This window comes from Trifolium pratense, linkage group LG4 (genome assembly GCF_020283565.1).
Source record: "Trifolium pratense cultivar HEN17-A07 linkage group LG4, ARS_RC_1.1, whole genome shotgun sequence".
Taxonomy (NCBI): domain Eukaryota; kingdom Viridiplantae; phylum Streptophyta; class Magnoliopsida; order Fabales; family Fabaceae; genus Trifolium; species Trifolium pratense.
The window spans coordinates 31,526,824-31,548,561 of NC_060062.1; the positions used below are offsets into that span (position 1 = coordinate 31,526,824).

Sequence of the window (21,738 nt, forward strand, 5' to 3'; positions counted from 1 at the left end):
CTAGGTGAAAGTAATTGAAAGTTCACATTTGGGTGAAATCCTTGGATGCGACTTTAGTTTTTTTAATGCAACCTGACATGACGATGATGGTTCAGTAACGGTGATCTTCATGACTCGTAAAAGTGGTGCATTCTTTAAAATATATGTTGCAAATTGAATTTCATCTATGGAGCCATCATAGTTTATAGTACATGATCTAAGCTGAGAAGAAATGCACTTAGGAACAGAAGTAGGGAGAAATGCACCTAGTATATAGTACAAACCTTTGTTGCATAAGTATGTCCACTGCAAAACATATAACAAAATAAGATTTATGAAACAAACACAAAGAAATGTAGGAACCAAAAAATCTACAAAAACAAAAAACCTTAGTAACAGAAAGAATTTGAAGCTTGGGGCAATTCTGGAGAACTTTGACAACATCATCCATGTTATAATAGCATAATTCAAGGTGGATTAAGTTTTGAAGTACAAGAAAGTCCCTACAATATGAATGAATCTTTGGCTGAAGAGACATCCCCGTCATCTACAATTAAAAGTTAGAGTATAAAATTACTCAAAAGGGAACATACATGAAATTTAGTGTGCATATATAATATTGATATTAAAATAGTACTTTTCCGTCTTGTGAGCCTAGCTCAGTTGGTAGGGGTTAGGGTTCGAAGTTCTAATACCGATCATCCCGATTTATACACCTTAAGAGTGAAATATCTAGCCACTAGGTTCTTGACAAAAACAAAATCAGTACTTTACCTTAATCTTTAGAAAGTGGACATTATAAATTGCTTTAATAGGAACATCATATGTATCGATATTGGCTCTCATCAATTTTGGTAAGGTTTTAAGCCTAACACCCTCGCCTTGTTCTTCTATATAGTAAACATCGTAAGTTTGCAAATCTTCCAAAATTGGACACTCATTAAGAAGCTTATTGAAATTGTCCTTATTTTTGAAAACTACATGAATCAAATGAAGGGTCTTAAGAGAAGGAAGATCGACAAAGATATTATCAACCACTTTTAGTTTCGTCAATTTGAGAACAACAAGTGTTGGAAATATGAAAATACTTGGACACAAGATGATCCCAATGTCATGAAACGTACTGCGGAGTTCAAGATTCTCGAGAGGATGCAGTTTTGCAGTTTTGATCCAAAGGTTGAAACTGTTGCGATGTATAGAATTACAGTTGAGGTGAAATGTTTTGATGAGTTGGGTGAAGAGCATGACTGTATTGACGAAGCAAGGGAAGGCCTGTTTACTGAAGGATTCATCGTCAAAGTGGAGAGTTGTGAGTAATTTGAAGAGTGGCGTCCACCGCTTCGAAAGAACGGTGGTAGTAAAAGCAAGTTTGGTTGGAAGAAAAGAAAGTATGTAACAGAGTATCTCATCTGGTAAATTGCTGATCCTATCAATGGGTGCCGAGTTCTCCATCGTCGGGAGAGAAGAATGAGTTTAGCTCTCGGGAAAATTGTTAGAGTTGGAAAGTAAATAAGCAATTTTTTCAATATTGCTAAACCTAAGTATAGGATCGGTAGTCTTATTTTGGTTTGGGCGGCAAATAGGATTTGTTTTTCTTTTTTTCTTTTTCCTGAGACTCAAATATGATTTGTTTTACGTGAAATAGAAAAATATATAAAAAGTCATGGAAGTTGGTTTTAAAATTTACTGTAGAAGCTATCCTCTAAATTATGCTATATATCCCGTAAAAATAAATACTTTTTTCGGGTATAATCACAATTTTAACCCCATTACTGCACTTGAAAAAATTTAAATATTAATTAAATATATTTTTTTTGTAATTTCATACTTATAAACAAATTCAATCGCGCTAATTTTATTATTTGCGTTTTTCTTCTTTGTATGTTTTCTTTTTTTCTACAATATTTGATAATTTTTTTTAAATCTAATATTAATTTTTTTTTAAGTATATTAAGTTTCTATTTCTATTTTACAATTTTTTTTTTTAAATCTGACATGTTATTTTCTGTTTTTCTATTTTTAAATGAAAATGACATGTTAATTCCACGTCTTCAAAAATCCTAGTCAGCATCTGTCAAATCATCAATTACTTGACATGTCAGTCAAAAATTCACCTCAAGGACCTTTTTAAAAAATTTGGTATTTTGCAAGAATTAAAATCAAATTTTTTATTTTGCAAGGGATAAAATCAAAACAAGCAGAAATCTTTTCATATTTAAGTCTTTTATTAAACACTACAAATCTATTTTTTACCAACCAGCTGATGTCTACCATTTTTTACTTCATACCGTGGGATAACTTCTTTTTCATAAATTTAATTTTTTATTTTTACTTTTTCTCTTTAAAAATAACTAAATATTCTTTCTCCACGGATTAAGCCATGAATTTGGCGTGATTAGTTAAATTTGGAGATATGCATAATAATTTTTTATTGGATAAATCTATTGATCAATATTAATAGTTGAGGTATTGATATAGAGAATTCGGAAGGAGAGGATCTAGATCCCTTGATCAAAACCTAGCTAATTTACTTACACCATAAAAAAGAGGCCTATGCTCTTTCTTGTCATTCTGCCACCAGAAAATCCATCGTCGCTCTCTCTCTATAAATCTCCAAACAAATGTCACCGACGATGATAAAGAACTCAGGACATGTTGATAGGATCAGTAACTTGCCTGATGAGTTATTATGTCACATACTCTCTTTCATATCATGGCGGCTGAATTTCGAATGATGCCTTTGTTGCCAAGTATTTTCAGTTTCCGCACACTTGTGGTTCTCAAATTGATCATGAAGAGGGCAAAGGTGGTTGGTGATATCTTTGTCGATTTTCCCTCGCTTAAAACCCTTCATTTGATTGACATTTAATAAGGACAATTTAAAATAAATCTCTACAAATTAAATAACGAAAGGAAAAAAAATGTTCACTTTATAAAAAAAAATTATAATTGGTCATATTTTTTTCATTCCAACTAATCTTTTTTTTTTTTTTAATTTGCTACAAACTAATTAAGCTCTCTTTTTTTATTTTTTTTTGTTTACAATGACATGGAAATCGAACTCAGTATCTATAGCGTATTATCCAAACCCCTCACTACAAAACCAAATCTAGTAGTTTCAATTATTTGTATATTATTATTATTTCTCTGTGTTATGGAAATTTGACTATACAAACTATTATAGCCCTGTTTTGTAAAAAAAAAAAAAAAATAGTGGGTAGTTAAACAAATATTAGAAGAATAGTATTGTATTATAAATTCGTCAAAAAAAAAATTGTATTATAAATGTATAATTTTTTTTTGTTACAGTATAAATGTATAATATAAATTAAAACATCCTTCACCTTGTTAAACTTGAAATATAAAGGAATAATGCAAAAAAAAAAAAATCACATAATAGAAACTTGTGAGAAATTCTTGTGGGAGTCCTCACTTAAACATTAATGGTTACACACACTCAATCACATAATTAAATTGTTCTATATTGTTTTCCTCTTCCTATATTTTGTAAGTTACGGTTATTTACCAACAAGAAGAAACAAAAACATTCCACAAACTCAAGAAACCTTAAAAAGGTGAAGGATGTTTTAATTATGTAACCTTAAAAATTCCATATAGAAGCTTGTGAGAAATTCTTGTGGGAGTCCTCACTTAAACATTAATGGTTACACACAATCATTCACATAATTATAAATAATTAATAGTAAATTCTTTTTATAATAAATAATTATTACTAATTAATGAAGTAGTCATTAAAACTAAATCTCTAAAAATAAGGAAAGAAATAATAATAATAAAAACACGTGTGCACTTTAATTTTTTATTTTTCAATCCTCATATTTTTTTGTTCCAAAAGCTCTAGTCTTTTCACAATCAATCACATAATTAAGAAACCTGAAAAAAAATATTTTGGAGAATTTGAAAACTTACATTTACTGTATAGAACAAGACCATATATAGACATGTTAGGGTTACAACCTTATCCAATTTGATCACGACCGATATAGTTGCATTTGAGGTTCCCTTTAGAACAATTTATAATGTTCAGATTTTAAAACTCACGGTAAGCTACTGAATTTTCATATGGAATATATTCACATTCAATTTCATTTGTATATGTAACTAGTTTTTGTGTTTTGAACTTTTTATTATTTGTAGATGACGAGCAGGCTTTCAAAGATCAATTCGTATTGCAATGACTTTCCTGTATTTCGAAACATAATCAACCTTTCCTTATGCTTTTATGACTTTCGACACTGGGATGATGTAGCTTGTAGCTGAAGTTTTCCAGTATTGCCCCAGGTTTCAAATCCTTAATAACCGTAACATACAAAATATAGGAAGAGGAAAACAATTTTTTATTGAATGAAAATCTACTATTTAATACAAAGTTGTAAGTGAAATAAATAACAAATAATGAGTAAAAAACTCCTAAACTTCAGCGACTACTTTATTTGCTAATAAGTAGCTGGAAAAATAAACAAACACTTGGTCAACAAATGCAGCTAGCCGTAACAACTGCTGATACACACGTTCAACACTCCTCCTTGTATCAGCTGTTGGATATTCCAAGTTTCTCCCTTAGTAACTCAAACCTGCTTCTTGGAAGAGCTTTTGTAAAGATATCTGAAAGCTGATCTTCGGTCTTGCAATACTTCAAACACACATCTCCATCCTTCTGTACATCTCTTAGAAAAAATAATTCGATGCTAAAATTCTTTGTTCTTCCATGAAAGACTGTATTTTTGGAGATGGCTATGGTTTCCTGGTTGTCCACCATTACCTAAGTAGTTTCCCTTTGCTCCAAGTGCATATCAGATAGTATTTTTCTTAGCCACAAAGCACACCAAGAGAATATCCCTGATCCAGAGCTAAAACAGTAGCCTGAAGTGCTTTTCATGTCATCTAAAGATCCTACCCAATCACTATCAGAGTAATCTTGCAATTTGAAATTTTGTGATCGACAGAACTTGATACCATAATTTATGGTCTCCTTGACATACCTCAACACTCTTTTTGTTGGATATTTTGATATTATAATTTATTTTAAAGTTATTTAAAATAATTTTATACATTGTTTTACATAAATTAATAGTATTTTTGTTAAAATAAATATATTTTACTTTGTGAAAGTGTAACTTATTTTTTAATTAATATCAATACTCATTCATTTATAATTAATAGGACTGATGGCTTTTCAATTTGGAGATGATTTTAGAGTTATAAGAATGATATATGGAATGAGAAAATACTCATGGAGGAGATTGCTTCCTCTTCCTTTGTTTTATATGAGAACAAAAATCACACTATTAAAATAAAAAAAAATTATTTTCCTCTTCACATTGAGTTATCTTCCTGAATTACATCACCGGTGTTTAATTATTTCTTGCTAGTTCTGTCACCTCAGATATGATTCGTATTCAGGAAGGACCTGTTGAATCCTGGGGATTTGCGCTTATGAGGCGGATAAATCCTTAAGGACAGTGAGATCAACACGCCTCAGGTAATATTTCATGGTTTACTATTCTCCCTATTTGAGACTCGGTGGTTGCTTACTTCGCGGTAGTGCCGACAACGGTATACAACAATCATAGATAAGTTCTATATATAATCTCTATTTTATCTTATTATCATTCATATTTGATTAATTACATAAATTAATATGTTGTTTATTATTATGGATGTGATGATAGGTCCAATTTTACAACACTTTTTGCTGCTTTGAAATGAGATTTTTTAGCACAATTCATAAATCTTGAAAGTACACTCACAACATACATAACATCTGGTCTTGTAGTTAACACATCCTTGACTTGATTTTCTACAAGCCAAACATACTCTTCCATCAATTTTCTCTAACCTAAACTTCACAGCGAAACTCCCTCTCCCTGATCAAACCAAGAGCTCTGATATCAGTTGTTGGAAAAATAGCCACAGAGAAAATAAAAGAATACAATCAACAACACAAGAATATAACGTGGTATGTTATCTTTCAAATATCTGTCTTTTAAACTGAATTCTAGATTTTCATATGCACCCTTGTAGAGTAAGAGATTTTAATTTTCACCTCTGAATTCTAGATGTTCAATTGCTTTATGTTCCTCGAAGTTTTGGATTCTGAAATACTGAAGTTGAGCCCTCACCTTATTGCAGATCTGTTTGATGTTTAGATCAATGCAGAAATAGATTTGTCACAAGTAACTTGGAAATCATTTTTTTTAGAGCTAACTAGTTTTAATATATCAGGGAAATTAATGATGAAGGAAAATGGAAGTCAATTCATTTTTTAGAGCTAACTAGCTAGTTTAATATATCAACGCATAGGCACTACAGGTGCAGTGCATTTTTTTATCCCTTTTATTCAGTACCATGTGATGGATTAGTTACGGTTTCCTGCATAATATGGCTCGGATTATGGAGCACAAACACTGATATAAAATATTTGTAAGCCATCTACACTAACTGTAGTAGCAATGTAGCATACATACTCCACAATTTTTTACTTCTAGTTATAATTCATATTCTTTGTTTTGTTATAGACGGAACTGAATGGCACTCCCCCGCTCCCTCAGATTTGTTTGTTCACCCACACCAACATCGCAAGAATAAACTTGAGTGTGGCAGATGATAATGATGATATGTCTGATGATGATGATCAAGTTCATAAAGATCATGTGGCAGATGATAAATTGATGATGATGATGATGATATGTCTCATGATGGTGTAGTAGTGTGGCTTACTTTTTGTAGTTTTTTGAGTTAGGATATTGACTTTTTGTATGCAAGAATTGAAAGGGATTTATTCCCCCTTAGTCTTGGTTATGTTTTGGTTGATTTGTAATACTTATTACTTAAATATAAATATATTATGTTCATATTGTTGTGTGCATAGTTTAATTGCTTGGTGTGTATGAAATAATTTGAAATATTAAATTAGATTCAAAAATTGCTTTTCTAATAATTAAAAAAAAAATCATTAGTAACTGAAATAGAGACTAAATTTTTCACATAGCGTCGCTAATTTGGTCGCAACGAATTGAGAAATTAGTTTAAAATCGGTCACTAAATTAGTCGCTAAAATCAGTCACTAAATTAGTCGCTATAGCGTCGTAAAACGCGTCGCAACCAGCGACACAATTTCAGTCTCTAAAATTGGTCACTTTTTCGGTCTCTAAAATCGGTCACTACTTCGGTCGCTACCAAATCGGTCGCTGGGTTGGTCACAACGGAGTAGCGACCAGGGTCGTTGATACTGATTTTTTATGGTCGCAAAATCGGTCGCTAACGGATTTAGAGACCGATTTTGATGAAAATCGGTCTCTAAATCGGTCGCTAAAGCCAAGTTTTCTAGTAGTGCACTCCGTCATAGCTTCTCGAGTCGCCAATGCCGGTATCAACACTTTACACCTTGACATTGCATATGCTAAACTTGATAATGCTAAATCTCTTATCATTCCCAATCTCATCATTTGGCTTAATTTCATCGTTCAACGCCAACTGAACTATCTCGATCTTCATTTCAATTTGCTCAATGCAGCTAACTGTTTTTATGAACGGCCCAGATTTCCCAATATTGTCTTTAGTTGCAACACTTTAGTTGTTCTAAACCTTAGTTGGTTTAGTGTAGATGGCTTTGCCGTGTCTTGCAGTGGATTTGGATTTCTCTCACTCAAAACCCTTAATTTGAAAAATATTAATTTCTATGATCATCAAGTTTTCATGTTGCTTCTTGCTGGATGTCCAGTTCTTGAGGATATAAAGTTATGCAATATAGTTTTCTTGTCGTGGAAGGTGGACCCAAGGTTTTAAATTGCGGTTGCAGTCATGGATGCGGTTGCGGTTGCAGTTGTTGCGAATGCGGTCATTGCGGTTGCTGCAACGGCAATGCGGTTGTTGCGGCGTGAAATCATTTTAAAATTTCACAAGCTATATAAAATGAAACTAGTATGTAACTACACTATTTATCCACCATACATAGCCTTAGTTTATTCCATAAACAATAATTTGAATGTATTGAAAATACACGGTTGATAGATTGTTAAAAGTAAGATTTTTCATTAATTTGACACAAATTAGGATTTGAAGTTCATAAATTTTTATTTTTTGGAGAGAAAATTTGAACGAACATCGCCGAAAACATCTGATGCGGCTTCCGATGCGGTTGTGATGCGGTTACGATGCGGCCGTACACGTGAATTAAGATCACAATGCAATTGCGGTGTGATGCGGTTGCGGTGGCTACCGCATCAGCAATACTGCGGCCGCAATTGCGGATGCGGACCGCAATTTAAAACCTTGTGGACCATCCAGCTGCTGAAAGGTTGTACTTAAGCAAGTTGATTAGAGCAGATATCACCGACTGTCCGTGTTTCCCGATTAAAGCAGTCTCTAATTCGGAGTTTCTGCGATTTCAAATGAGGATGGAGTTTGATGAACTTCCTATCTTTCATAATTTGACCCACTTGGTGATCAACAATATTTCGGATTTGGTACTAAAGTTGCTCCACTACTGCCCTAAACTTCAAAATCTTGTCATTTACCAGGTTTGTTAAGTTTTGATAATTTGTATTTAGTTTATCTTATCTTAACATACATTCATGTTTAATTTTATTTTGTGAATTATTAACAGAAGACACAAACTGAGTGGGATACGAACTTTGAAGACGAACAAGGAAGTTGGTTGCCCCAAAACTCTGTTCCACAATGCTTTTCATCAAATCTTCGAACTTGCACTATTCGGGACTTTGCATTTCTTGACCTAGAACATGACATGATGTTAGCAAGACATATTCTAAATAATGCGGGAGTTTTAGAAACCATGACAATATCAATATGGGGTGATAGGGAGCAACATGAAATAGAGATGTAATTATCCTCATATCCAAGGGCCTCCGCAAAATGTCAACTTCAGTTTATTGATAACAAATATGATATGTAATGTAAGCAGTAGTGTCTCTATCGTGTCTGTTGTTTCGTTAGCTTCTACTATGCAATTGTTGATTTAGTGGTTTAAACTATGAATTCTGAACTATATGCCTGCTGTACATTTGCGTCTACCATGTAACTGTTGTATAACTGTATTTGATGGTTTGATGAATTATGTGCTAAGAAGGACACCGAATTTGTCTTGTGGACAAGTTAATGAAAAATTATCCTTAAATGATTTAGCAAGTACTTCCCTATTCTTTTTTCTTTTCAGAAAACATGTTTATGATTCAATTAGATCCGCACATGCATATCAGTTTTCTCGATATTTGTATGCTAAATTCTGATTTGATGGCGAAAATCGTGAGTTATTGATTCTCATGTGCCGTCTTTTCTTTTCAAATGCTTAAATGAAGGTCACTAAATTTGTCTTGTGTACAAGCTAATGAAAAGTTATGCTTAAATGATTTAGTAAGTACTGTAAGAGTTCAAGCCTTATAAGAAGAGATAGCAAATAATCTAAGAGTTGAGTATTAGAAGAACAAATGGCTATCCTTATGCAAAACTTTGACATCAATTTCAACATATATAGCGTTAATCAAGTAAAGAATATGTAAAATAAGTTTCAATTTTGTTTGTGTTCTTGCTATATTTTTTGCATGTCTGTGTAGTTTAATTGAGAAGTGCTATGTGGTGTCAAGGAATACAAGCACGACTGCATACGGATACACGTGGCAGTGCTTATATGGTTTTTAAATAGATAAAAGTAAAGCAGGACTAAAACACAAATTTGTAATCCAATTAACGGTAATTGTTCATTCGTCGTTTTTCATCATCTATACTCCCGTACCATTTAGCTTTTTCCAGTTTAATTAAGAGTAAAATGGAGTTATGTATGGCTGTGCTTTCGTTATAGTGCTCTCTATTCCAACTGTGTTCTGTATGTCATTTGTGAATGATGCTTCTGGATATATATAGCAGTTAGGTTTATGATTGGTTTCTCTTTGGCAACTTCTGTTTGTTGCCAATATTGGGTGTAAGATTACTGGACTTGTTAATGGAACTGCTTCTTGTTGGGGTAATATGGGTGGTAGGTTAATATTGGAGTTGTTAATGGGACTGCAGCTGCTGATTCTTAGTGTTTGATGGATAATTTTCGCAAGTGAACGAATTACCACGTAGTAATAAAAATATCGATCCACAGGGATTGTGTGATTAAACTAGTCTAATAGTGTTCATAAACATTATGCAAGAAATACACATAAATTGGGGGTATGTTGAGTGATGAATTGTTAGAAAACGTGCTTTGATATAATGGAAAAGCGAGGTAGAATCATCGGAATCACCTAGTCTATAGCTAAACCACATGCAATCTACTATATCATAGGAATCTACTCAAGTGTTCACAACTGGATCAACAAATTAGTGAATCGCAATCTCTTGTCAAAATCCACTCTATTCGTTGTCGATACTCCCCCGATCTCTCGGGAGGAAGCTACCTACAACGAATGATATGAAAGCGCGTCGATCGTTCGCTACACTCTATGTCTCAATCTCTCGACCGGAAACACTCGAGTGCTCAATGCAATTCAGTTCAGAAATTAAATCAATACTCTCGCACGTGACTTAACTCGAAATCATTACAACACTAATGAAGGATTATAAAGCATTAAGAATAGATTTGCATTGAATCAACACCATGAACAGAGTACATTCTTATATATAGCAGATTACAAATGATTCATCTACATCCTAGACTATCCTAGATCCTACCTCCAAAAGAAGCTTAGCTCCTCATGTTTCTTCGTTCGCGTCCTCGCTTCAACTTCATGGCTTGAGAATCCATGCTATTGAGATGCTCGGAGCTATCCTATGGAGTCCTTGATCTGGATCTTGATGCTTCCAAAATCAGAGAATAGATGAATAATGCAGAATTTTCCAACCCCTTAACAGAAAAATGCAGAATCCTTATATAATGATCGCAACCACGCCGCGCGTCAGATCTATCACGCCGCGCGTGGTTGCAATTTCTTCAACGACGCCGCGCGTGTAACGGTATCACGCGGCGCGTGATCCAATCTGAGGCCTCTGATCTTCAGCTCTGCCATCTTCACGCCGCGCGTGATAGCTCCACACCCCCGGCGTAGTTGTTCCTCTTCTCTTTACGCCGCGCGTGGTCAGTGCTACGCCGCGCGTGATCAAGTCAGAGAGCAATCCAATTCCTGAACAAAGCTTCACGCCGCGCGTGGTCAGGTATCACGCCGCGCGTGATCAAAGTGAAAACTTGGCTCCCTGTGATCTCCATCACGCGGCGCGTGATGGGCTACGCCCCCAGCGTAGTGAAAATCAGCAATTTCCTGCAATTTTTCCTGTTTTCTTGCAAAACAAGTAATCAAGCTTATGATTAGATTTCTCTTATATTTATTGCTTAAAACCTACATGCATTTAATGTTGCTAAAATAGGCATGGATTAGAGAGTGTGACGATCCGTCATCAGTGTTTTTTTGCTAGAAGTCTCTTTCTCATCTTTTGGTTAGAACGTAAATTTTGACTTTCACATTTGTATGATATATATTTTGTAGCAAAATTAAGTGAAATAAATGTGCTTGCTATTAGCTGAAATATATTCAGATGTTAGTGTCTGTCAAGTACCTTTTTGTAGATTTTGGATACAAGGTGAAATCCACCCTTTATCATAACACAAGATGAATCATAATTACCATCAATGGCAATCTCTTTGATGCTCCTATGTTGTAGTTAGAGTCGTTAATCAAATGTTTCAGCACAAGGCACAACGCAAGCATGACTACCTCTAACATACAAAAGTAAAAAAGTAACGGTAAGAAGAAAAAAAAAATGAAGAAATCAAAGCAAAGTTGCGACTATACTACCACGATGCATAAAAAGAAAATTAAGTTCTCATACTATTACACTATTAGAATAAAATATATGCACCTCTTCAAACTTATGAATATTAACAGATATTCACTAAAAATTATATTAATTGTCCTTAATAACACAAATCTACTATGTAGGTTAATATTAAACAAAATTATTATTTTTTTAAATAACCTTCTTATTTTTAATATAAATTTATATTAAATATAACCATGTTACTATATTTAAAATATTAACAATCATTTAATTATATATGATTATACTTATCATAATTATTATTTTTATTGATAAAAAATATTTTAAATGTGTGTTTTAATCAAACCCATGAAATGAAAGAAAAAAAACAAATCCTCTATAAAAAAGAGTATTGCATTCTAATAAGCACTACTAAATTAAATTGAAAATTCGAATAAAAATTATTAAATAAAAAAATTCAAAGCAAAATGAACGGAGAAAAACCTCATAGAAAAAAAAAACCAAACAATAGACAAAAAAAATTGAGACTAATAAAATCGGGATAAAATTTCACCAAGTGAATAATTGATAAGAAACTTCAAGAGAATGAGTGGGAGGTAAGTAGATAATTTATTTGGCATCTTAACTGTATAGAAGGGAGTAAGCAGTAACATTGCTATTTGATAGGTAATTTTCAGAACACGAGATCACGTGATAAAAAATGTCAAAATCACCATACTTCTTAGTTCAACATTACTCATGAGCAATATTTTCACCAATTATAAGTATGTATGACCTCTAACTCTTATTGAAAATAAATAAATAAGGGATACATTAAAAATAAAAAAGCAAAGTGATTTGTGACTAAAATTGCAACTCATATAATGAAAATTAAGATTTTATACGATGACACAATTAAAATAAAATATGATACATCATTTAAATAAAAATTATTTTAATCTTGAACAATTTTTTTTGTTTTTACACATATATAAATATTGAATATAACCATATAATTTGTTGGATTTTGCCCCGACCAAAATTCTGCACAAAATCTGCTTCTGAGCCTTAAGTTCAAAGCTTCGCACATAACTCAATTTGGACCAATAATTCACAAAACTGATACCGAAACAATCGTAATCGAGTTAACTTTCAGAGAATCAAACCCCACTAAATTTGGAGTTACATAGAGAGATTAATTACCGTTTTAGTGAAGGTCTGTCCAATTACTAATGCTGTAGAAATCTACTTGGGACCTTCAAATTCAATATCGTCTACCGAACGCATCGTGACTCCAAATTCAACGAAATTGAAATGACAACAAGGGTAATTTCGTTAACTTTCTATACATGTAAATACTATTAAAAAATGAGCTACAAGGTGAGAGGCATGACGAAAATACCAGTAGTAGTTTCATACGATAATTAATTTGAACAGACCTCCCCTAAAACGGAAATTAATCTCTCGATTTCGGTCGTTTCAGTACCAATTTGGTGAATTATTGATCCAAATTGAGTTCTGTGCGAATCTTTGAACTTGAAGCTCAGAAGCAAATTTTGTGCAGAATTTTGGTGGGGGCGCAAAATCCAACAAATTATAAAATATGGGGGGTAAAATTCCGCATTTAAAAATAGGGAGTAAAATTCCGCATTTTTCAAAACAGAGAGGGTAAAACTGCATTTAAGCCTATTTTTAATTTATAAAAATATTTTAATTATGTATTTTAATCGAACCCGTGCAACGCACGGGTTTACCCCTATTTATATATAATATGAGCTAACATATTTCATGGGTAAAGATACAACAAAATAGTAGCGTTAATTATCATTTTTTCATAATTCACTTGAAAATAGTCACTATAAAAAGCTAGAATTCAAAGTGAATCCCTATAAAATATAAATGAATAGTTCGCAAAACACAAACGATGTCATAACTTATATATATATACTCTGCCCTAATAAGACCTTTGAACTAATTGGATTCACAATAAAGACATGTATATTAGGATTTTGGCTAATATGAACGATATTTAATAAAAATTGATAAATCGTTAATCTTGATGGGTCTCAATGACTTATCATATGATTTTCAATTTTTTTGAAATTTGACATGAATGATCTATATAATATAAACTATCAATCCAACGGTAGATTTTGTAAAATTCGTATTCGTTATAACGATACCATGAACTTGTGTACCATGAAAGACATGATACACTTGTGCATGTTAGAATCGGCCGTATATTAGTTATCAAGTAATATGGCAATACAATATTAATGCATAATCATATGAAAATGGTAGTTAATTTTCAATTAAAAAAAAAATACAACCAACCATATTTGAAAGTTGAGTTGAAACTATAAAATACATGGTTACTAATGATAATTAACCTCACCTGTCCCCATCTCCTTCTCCTTCTTCATTCCATGATATTTTCCATGTTATATATATTTCATGAACTAAATTTAAATCTTATGGTTATTTACTATTCTGTTCAAGATGTCCACACAGATAACAGTCGATTGAATTAGAGGTTGTGCATCCCATGGCATTTCAGCATCAGGATTCGCGATCTCAAAATTGGCATCACATGAAGCTTTGTATGATAGCACACTACACATAGAGTTATAAGCATCAGCAAAATTTTGTTGAGGAAGTATCTCCAATGTATGATTGATTGCATCTAACATATGATCACATAGTTCATGACAAGAGTCAAGGGCACTAATGAATGTTTTGTTGGTGTTAGGGTCGTTAATCAACTTGACAAAAGTATCGGATAAGGACTTGGCTGTGCCGAGGGTGGCGTTAACCTCAATCTCAAGTGCCTTGACGATATCAAAAGGACTTTCGAAGAGTTTTGAAAGGGTTTCAATACAATGTTTTTTCCTATCTTCATCATCTTCAACACATATTTTTAAGATTTCAGGATCGACTATTGTAGCAACTCTGGCAACATTTGAGGCGACTTTGGATACTGTGTTGGCATCAGAGTTTGGTGCCTCAACAGCTTGGAAACTTTTGGAAATGAAATCAATACTTGAAGGGGCTTCAGCTGGGGAACTTGTTGAGGTGTAATCTTTAAAGGAACTTTTAGGGGCTGCAGCTGGAACACTTGTGGAAATGAAATCAATAACTCGACTCGAAGGGACGGCATTGGAAGATAGAAGAAGAGAAGAGATGGACAGGATGACAAGGAGGGTTTTATTGAATGTGTGATCCATTGTCTATTCTCTTGAAAAAATATTCCAAGAGCAGAACAGACAATGGAAGACACAAAACTCAAGTTGCAATTGCCTCTTATTTTATTGGGTGGATTTTTTTATTTTTGGACGTGGAAATAGAATTTCCACTCTAATTTTGGCACATTTTTAGTTGTTGATTATAGGCTCTCCTTATATATCTGTATAATAATAGCAACCTGAAAGGTTGTAACATGCATAAATAGAAAGAGACAAGTTGACTTAGTATAAGTTTAATAAAACTAATTAACCTTTATTCCCGCATCTCTATGTGCATCTTTTTTCCTTTCCAAAAAATATGAATTTATTAACAATAGTCTGGATCAAGTATCATAGTGGACAGCATTTATCAACCTTTTATAAAAAGTTACAGAAATTCTACCCAATCAGTCCGACAAAAGAAATATACATAGTCTACAACACAAGGCTAAAACATCAAAACTCACACCACATTGTGCATAAAAAGCTGGAAAAGAAATCCAAAAACCATTTAAAGGAATATGATCGGGGAGTATTTCATTCATATCAAAATCAAAATAGGTTATATACAAGTGAAACAACACCTTTCAAGGCCGTAAATCATACTAGGAATACTTACTAGCCTAATATAAAAGATATGCATTCATGTACAAAGATATTTCAATATACTATCTATCAAATGTTTCCATATTCTATCACACCCCAGCCGTTGAAGCGGGAGGTTCACGTATGCTGAGACTGGTACGAAAATCATCAAAGGGTATGCGCGGAAGACCATTAGTGAAAATGTCATCAATTTGATAGCGAGAGGAAACATGAAAGACACGAACTTGGCCACGAGCAACTTTTTCTCAAACAAAGTGTATATCCATCTCAATGTATTTAATGCGCCGCTGTTGAACAGGATTGTCAGAGAGAGATATATAGCACTAACATTGCTGCAGTACACCAGTGTGGGTTTGCGAATCGGATAATGAAGTTCCAGAAGTAAATTACGGATCCAACATGACTCGGAAACAACATTGGCTACTCCTCTATACTCGGCTTCACCACTGGATCGAGATAAGGTGGGTTGCCATTTAGAGGACCAAGAAATCAAATTGTCTCCAAGAAAGACGCAATAGTCAGAAGTGGATCGTCGAGTGTCGGGACATCCACCCCAATCAGCATCAATGTAAGAGATGAGACTAGTTAGGGAGGATGTGTACAGATGTAGACCAAGATCGAGTGTGCCTTGCACATAGCGCACAACACGTTTAAGAGCATGCATATGTTCAGTTTTGGGATCATGCATGTGTAGACATATTTGTTGAACAACATATGATATGTTAGGTCTCGTAAAGGTAAGATATTGTAATGCTCCTACTAAACTACGATAATGAGTTGGATCCCCATATGGAGAGCCTGAAGATTTACTAAGCTTCGCGTTGGTGTCTATTAGATAATGATGAATGCCTCATTTCTGCTGATGAGCCTAAATTTGGAACCTGAAAAATATATCAAAGAGAATTTTTTATGTAGCTAATTATTTTTTGTTGAGCTGAGTTTTATTTATTATTAAAATTTATTCTAAATTTTTTTTTTTTATCATTTTTTTTCATTTGTGCAATTTTTCAACTACTTTTGTGCAATTTGTGCAATTTTTCAACTACTTTTTTCCTATACTATTAATAAAAAAATGTAAATAATTGATATTTTAATAAAATAAAAATAGTTTGTAACTTAGGACTTTTCATTGACCTTTCATCAATTTGAACCTTTTATTATTTTTATAAATAAATAAAAATATTTTTTTTTTACTAAATTTGTTATTCTATAAATGAAATTAAATAGAAAAAAGAGTGTTAATTAACTAATTTGTGGAATGAGTGATGAATAAATTTGATTATGCTTGCTTTAACATAATCAAAATTATTGGGGACGACTCTTGAGTTCCGTGTTTTGAATTTTACTTGTACCTAAAATTAAATAGAGATGTTGCTAGCAATGAATAAAAGAAGTAAAGATTAGCCATATATTTAATAAAAATTACAGTAATAATATATAACAATTATGTAAAAAAAAAATTGAATGGGACTATACATATAAAACTAAATTAAAAATTATACTTGACTTGCACCAATACATATACCATTCTCCAATCAGCAACATATCATTCTTCATAACACTGTAACGATTGAAAAACATGAAATTGCAATGAATATTAGTGTTAATGGTGAGGTTGTTCATAAAACCATATGTCTTTATCTATGTGTTCATATATAAAAGCAAAATATGTAAATTTAAAAACACAATAGATAAAAAGTTGGTAAAAGGTGATCTACTTACTTGTTGACATTGTTTTGAGTATAGCTGATAAGTTAGGAAATTATTCAAGGGATTGACAAAACTCACATAAATTCTCCTTCAAATCTTCCTCACATTCAGAACACGAGCAATCAATCAAGTTTTCCCTTCATGACATTAAAGAATAAATGAATATAAAAGTAACAAAAGAACAAAAGAATGTACAATAATTAAGTTTACAATAAAAGTAACAATAGACAAATGAACACAGCTATATTGAAAAAATGTTTACATATCTTACTGAGATTGCTATCAATAGTAGACATAGTGTACAACTTGAAGATGTATATGATCTCATGAGTATCATTGCAAGTGTCAAATGTATAGAACAAATATGAAGAAAAAAAATGTGATAAGTGGTGATTATAAAGGTTAGAGTGAAATTGAAAATTAAGCAATATTTCTTTTATTACTCTATGTTGGTTACATTTGCAAGAAACTCTAAGGTTAGGGAAGTGTAATAGTGGAAAATACTTAATGGTACGGTTATGATAGTGAAAAGTTATAAATAATATAAAAACATGTTTTGTGCAATTCATTCTTATGAAAAATTTAATTAAATTAAATATTTATAAGTGAAGTTTTTTTTTTTTATCAAATAAGTGGAGTTTTCTTAGAGGTGCCACATCATCACAATGCTTGCTTATGAGCAACTCAACCTTCCTTTTACTAGCCAATATTCACTTAGTGGCCAATTAAGGAAGGTATATGATCACACATTAAGAGTGATCAGCTGTTTTGTGATCAGTTGTTTTCCTCTCCCTTGCTCACCTCTTTATTTGCACGAAAATAAGCACACCAAATGCCTAATTAAAACTTTAAAAGCTTATAATTGGCAAGCAAATTAAACTAAAAATATTCTAAGTGTTTTGGTCTAATTTAGATAATTTGGACCTCACACTTTTATTACAACACGAAATAAAAATTAAGAAAACTTCAAATTTGGGCAACATGCCCTGTCCCAATGCCATCTTCACTTGACGTGATCAAATTGATAATTCTTGGCTCTATTTAATAATAATAATAATAATATATCCCTTTTATTAAACTTAAATATTTAAATATATTTTTATAAATAAATAAACTTATTATAATTTTTTTGATAAATTAATTAAGAGCATCTAGATATTTAGATAGAGATAGAAATCCAAACTCAGTTGCCACCCCTTCCTCATCCTTCGATATTGACCACTTAATAATCCGGCCTTATTGTTTAAAAAAAAATAAATTAAAAATCCGGCCTTAGCCGTGAGTATTTGAGTCCACATACACTTCATTGTATGTGTCATGAGAGTTCCACAACTTAGCTAATTCTCTAGAACTTGAATTTGTTCTTTTAATTGATCGCGGTTGATATGAATAACACACCGAAACACATTGTTTTTGTGAAAAAGAAAAAAAATGATTTTCTTGAAGTTTATATTTCTTTTCTAATGATTTATGCACATTGCAAATCATTAAATTTGGAGTTGCTTTAAAATTAGCAACTCACTAAGTTTAGGGTGGGTGTACTAGAGAACTTTGTAAAAACAAATATTGAAAAAAAAAGAAAGACAAAAGTTGAAAAGGAAATAAAGAGGTCAAAAAGTGTGCAAATATTTTTTTTTACTAGAAATAAACGATATTCATTCATTCAAATTTAAAAAGTACATCGATGCAATACAAATTCAAAATCCTAAAAACAAAATGGATGAATCTGCGAACAAACTCACAACATTCATGTTAACGGCAAATTACATAAGCCTACGAATATGACTATATATATTGAAGTGTCTGGAATGTCCATGCATCCAGATCTGTAGAGTTGATGACACAAAAGTCGACATTGAAATATGGATTTGCACTTGATCGAAATTAATCCTTCAACCCGAAACAAATGAACACCGCAGAAAGACGGGATGACAAAATACACCGCACAACGATGGGACAACACCGCACAAAGACGAGACAACAAAATACACAAAAACAATTTGGAAAGGGGTGATTTTAGTTCAAGATTTGACCTGAATTTGACCTAAAATCACCCCTCTTTGATAAACTAAGAAGAAGAAAAGGAAAAAGTGGTGACGGCTAGGGTTAGAAGAGTTGAGGAAAAATTGTGTTTCAATGTGTTTAACGATAAGACAGCTAATTCACAACAAATTTGTAGCTAACCCTGTTTTACTGGAGATTAGCTACGAATTAGTTACAAAAGCAGTCGTAGCTAATCCCGTATTTTCTTGTAGTGAAAGAATAAAGAAAAGTGAAAGAATTACACATAAACATTGATGATGAAAAGCTTCAACTCCAATGATTGTTCAACAACTTCTCTCAAAGCTTAGCATAGTGTTTCTCTCAAGCTCAATTAAAATTCTCATACCCTAGCAAAACATGACTTTTTTGCTTAAGTAAACCAAAATTTCGTAACAATATAGTGCCTCAGCATGGCTGACAATAGTAATCGGGACGCCTCGTGTAACAAAGTGGTGCCTGGGCGTGGATTTTTGCGTCAGGGCGAAAAACAACAAATTTAACTCTTTTCCATGGTTCAGATTGGTGGGGGTAACTAGGAGTGAATCCTATTTATTGGATCAAATCTAGGATGTGGAAAGTCACACTGGGGGAGGGGATTGTTGGTTTCAAGTGTGAGTAATTAAATCCTACATTGACTATGAATGGAAAAAATGTTGAATTTATCAGAGAGATGACCCATATTAACCTAAAATGTTACGGCTTTGAGTGGAGATATGATGTCTCTCTCTTGTTATCCTAGAGCTTTTGACCCGATGTTTTTTCCGAACTTTTCTAAGTAAGTCCAATAACACTTCCACTAGAGCTGTCAAAACGGGCGGCCCGACCAATTTCGGGCCGGCCCGGTTGGGCTTCGGGCTACGTTGGGCCGGGCTAAAAGCCCGGATAAAAAACGGGCTGCCAAAATTAGTGCCCGAGCCCGGCCCGGTACGGGTAGTCGGGCTTTCGGGCCGGCCCGATTTATTTTTAATATTTTTTTTTACTTCTAGTGCTCAAACTCAACCATATAAATAGCATTAATAATTCTAGCGCGTCCTATTTTTTACTCATCCCCTATCTACGAGTTTCTCGCGCGCCCTATGTTTACTCATCCACTACATACGAGTTTCTCGTGCGTCATATTTTTACTCATCCGCTACCTACGACTTTCTCGCGCGCCCTATTTTTACTCATCCACTACGTACGAGTTTCTCGCGCACCCTATTTTTATTCATCTACTACGTACGAGTTTCTCGCGCGCCCTATTTTTACTCATCCACTACATACGAGTTTCTCGCTCCCTATTTTTACGCATCCGCTACTTACGAGTTTCTCGTGCGTCATATTTTTACTCATCCGCTACCTACGACTTTCTCGCGCACCCTATTTTTACTCATCCGCTACGTACGAGTTTCTCGCGCGCCCTATTTTTATTCATCCAATACGTACGACTTTCTCACGCGTCCTATTTTTACTCATTCGCTACCTACGAGTTTCTTGGGTGCCCTATTTTTACTCATCTACTACTTAAGTAGCGGATGGTATTTTATAATTTATATTACAAACTAATTTCAAATCATCCAAAACAAATTATTTATATTTATAATTTATTTTATTTTTTTAATTTAAATTTTTTCGGGCTTGCGGGCCGCCCGCGGCCCATTCGGGCTAGCCCATATTTTAATCGGGCTTTGTCGGGTCGGGCTAAAAAGCCCAGAAATAATTCGGGCTAGGATTTTCAAGGCCCGAGCCCGGAAAAAAATCGGGCTTAGCGGGCCGGCCCATTCGGGCTAGCCCATTTTGACAGCTCTAACTTCCACAAAGTGCACCCATTGAATGCAAGAATAATTTTTCTTGAACAAGTGAATGCAAGGATCATTGTTTTTGAACAAGTGAATAGGGGTGATCGCGGTTCGGTTTGGATCGGTTTTGAGGCAAAAACTCATCCGATCCAAAAATAAATTCATTTGCGGTTTGGTTCGGTTTTGGATGACAAATAAAAAAAATCCGATCCAATCCGATCCAATATTATGCGGTTTAATTTGGATCGGTTTTTGGATATCCAAATTATAAATTATAATTTTTTTAATAAATATAAATATTATAAAAAACGCTACAAAATAATAGTTTGACATTTTTGACAAAATAAATATTAAGTTTGATGTAAAATATAACATATAATATATTGAAAATTAATATTTTGGAATGACAATTACCAATTATATTCGAAACATACAAAAAGTAAAAAAAAAAATAGATTAAATTAAACTAACATATAGTATTAACAAAATTTAAAATAGATTAAATTAAACTAACATATAGTATTAACAAAATTTAAAATGAAAAAAGGTTAATGCAATATATATATATATTTATACTAATAAAAAGATAAATAAATATTAAAATATATGTATGCGGTTTGGTT

General features: G+C 33.0%; 3 protein-coding genes across 3 annotated transcripts; 1 reads left to right on the forward strand and 2 right to left on the reverse strand.

Moving 5' to 3' along the window:
• LOC123922480 (putative F-box/FBD/LRR-repeat protein At5g56810) lies at window positions 1-1,431 on the reverse strand. Its single transcript, XM_045975196.1, has 4 exons — window positions 1,302-1,431; window positions 754-1,226; window positions 361-526; window positions 1-245 (listed from the first exon to the last, which is right to left on the reverse strand). The coding sequence occupies exons 1-4, from the start codon at window positions 1,429-1,431 to the stop codon at window positions 1-3; spliced, it is 1,014 nt and encodes a 337-aa protein (XP_045831152.1).
• Window positions 1,432-8,284: 6,853 nt separating this feature from the next.
• On the forward strand, window positions 8,285-9,123 carry LOC123924647. Its single transcript, XM_045977600.1, has 2 exons — window positions 8,285-8,522; window positions 8,609-9,123. The coding sequence occupies exons 1-2, from the start codon at window positions 8,394-8,396 to the stop codon at window positions 8,846-8,848; spliced, it is 369 nt and encodes a 122-aa protein (XP_045833556.1). The 5' UTR covers window positions 8,285-8,393; the 3' UTR covers window positions 8,849-9,123.
• Window positions 9,124-14,222: 5,099 nt separating this feature from the next.
• Window positions 14,223-14,981, reverse strand: LOC123922481. The gene has a single exon (XM_045975197.1). The coding sequence runs from the start codon at window positions 14,979-14,981 to the stop codon at window positions 14,223-14,225; it is 759 nt and encodes a 252-aa protein (XP_045831153.1).
• Window positions 14,982-21,738: the final 6,757 nt, after the last annotated feature.

Coding starts and splice junctions, on each gene's coding strand:
- LOC123924647 (XM_045977600.1), top strand. CDS start 8,394: ATGAGGATGGAGTTTGATGAACTTCCTATCTTTCATAATTTGACCCAC. Junction 8,523..8,608: donor AAAATCTTGTCATTTACCAG/GTTTGTTAAGTT, acceptor AATTATTAACAG/AAGACACAAACTGAGTGGGA.
- LOC123922481 (XM_045975197.1), bottom strand. CDS start 14,981: ATGGATCACACATTCAATAAAACCCTCCTTGTCATCCTGTCCATCTCT.
- LOC123922480 (XM_045975196.1), bottom strand. CDS start 1,431: ATGGAGAACTCGGCACCCATTGATAGGATCAGCAATTTACCAGATGAG. Junction 527..753: donor TCCACTTTCTAAAGATTAAG/GTAAAGTACTGA, acceptor TTTTAATTGTAG/ATGACGGGGATGTCTCTTCA. Junction 246..360: donor TTCTGTTACTAAGGTTTTTT/GTTTTTGTAGAT, acceptor ACTATATACTAG/GTGCATTTCTCCCTACTTCT.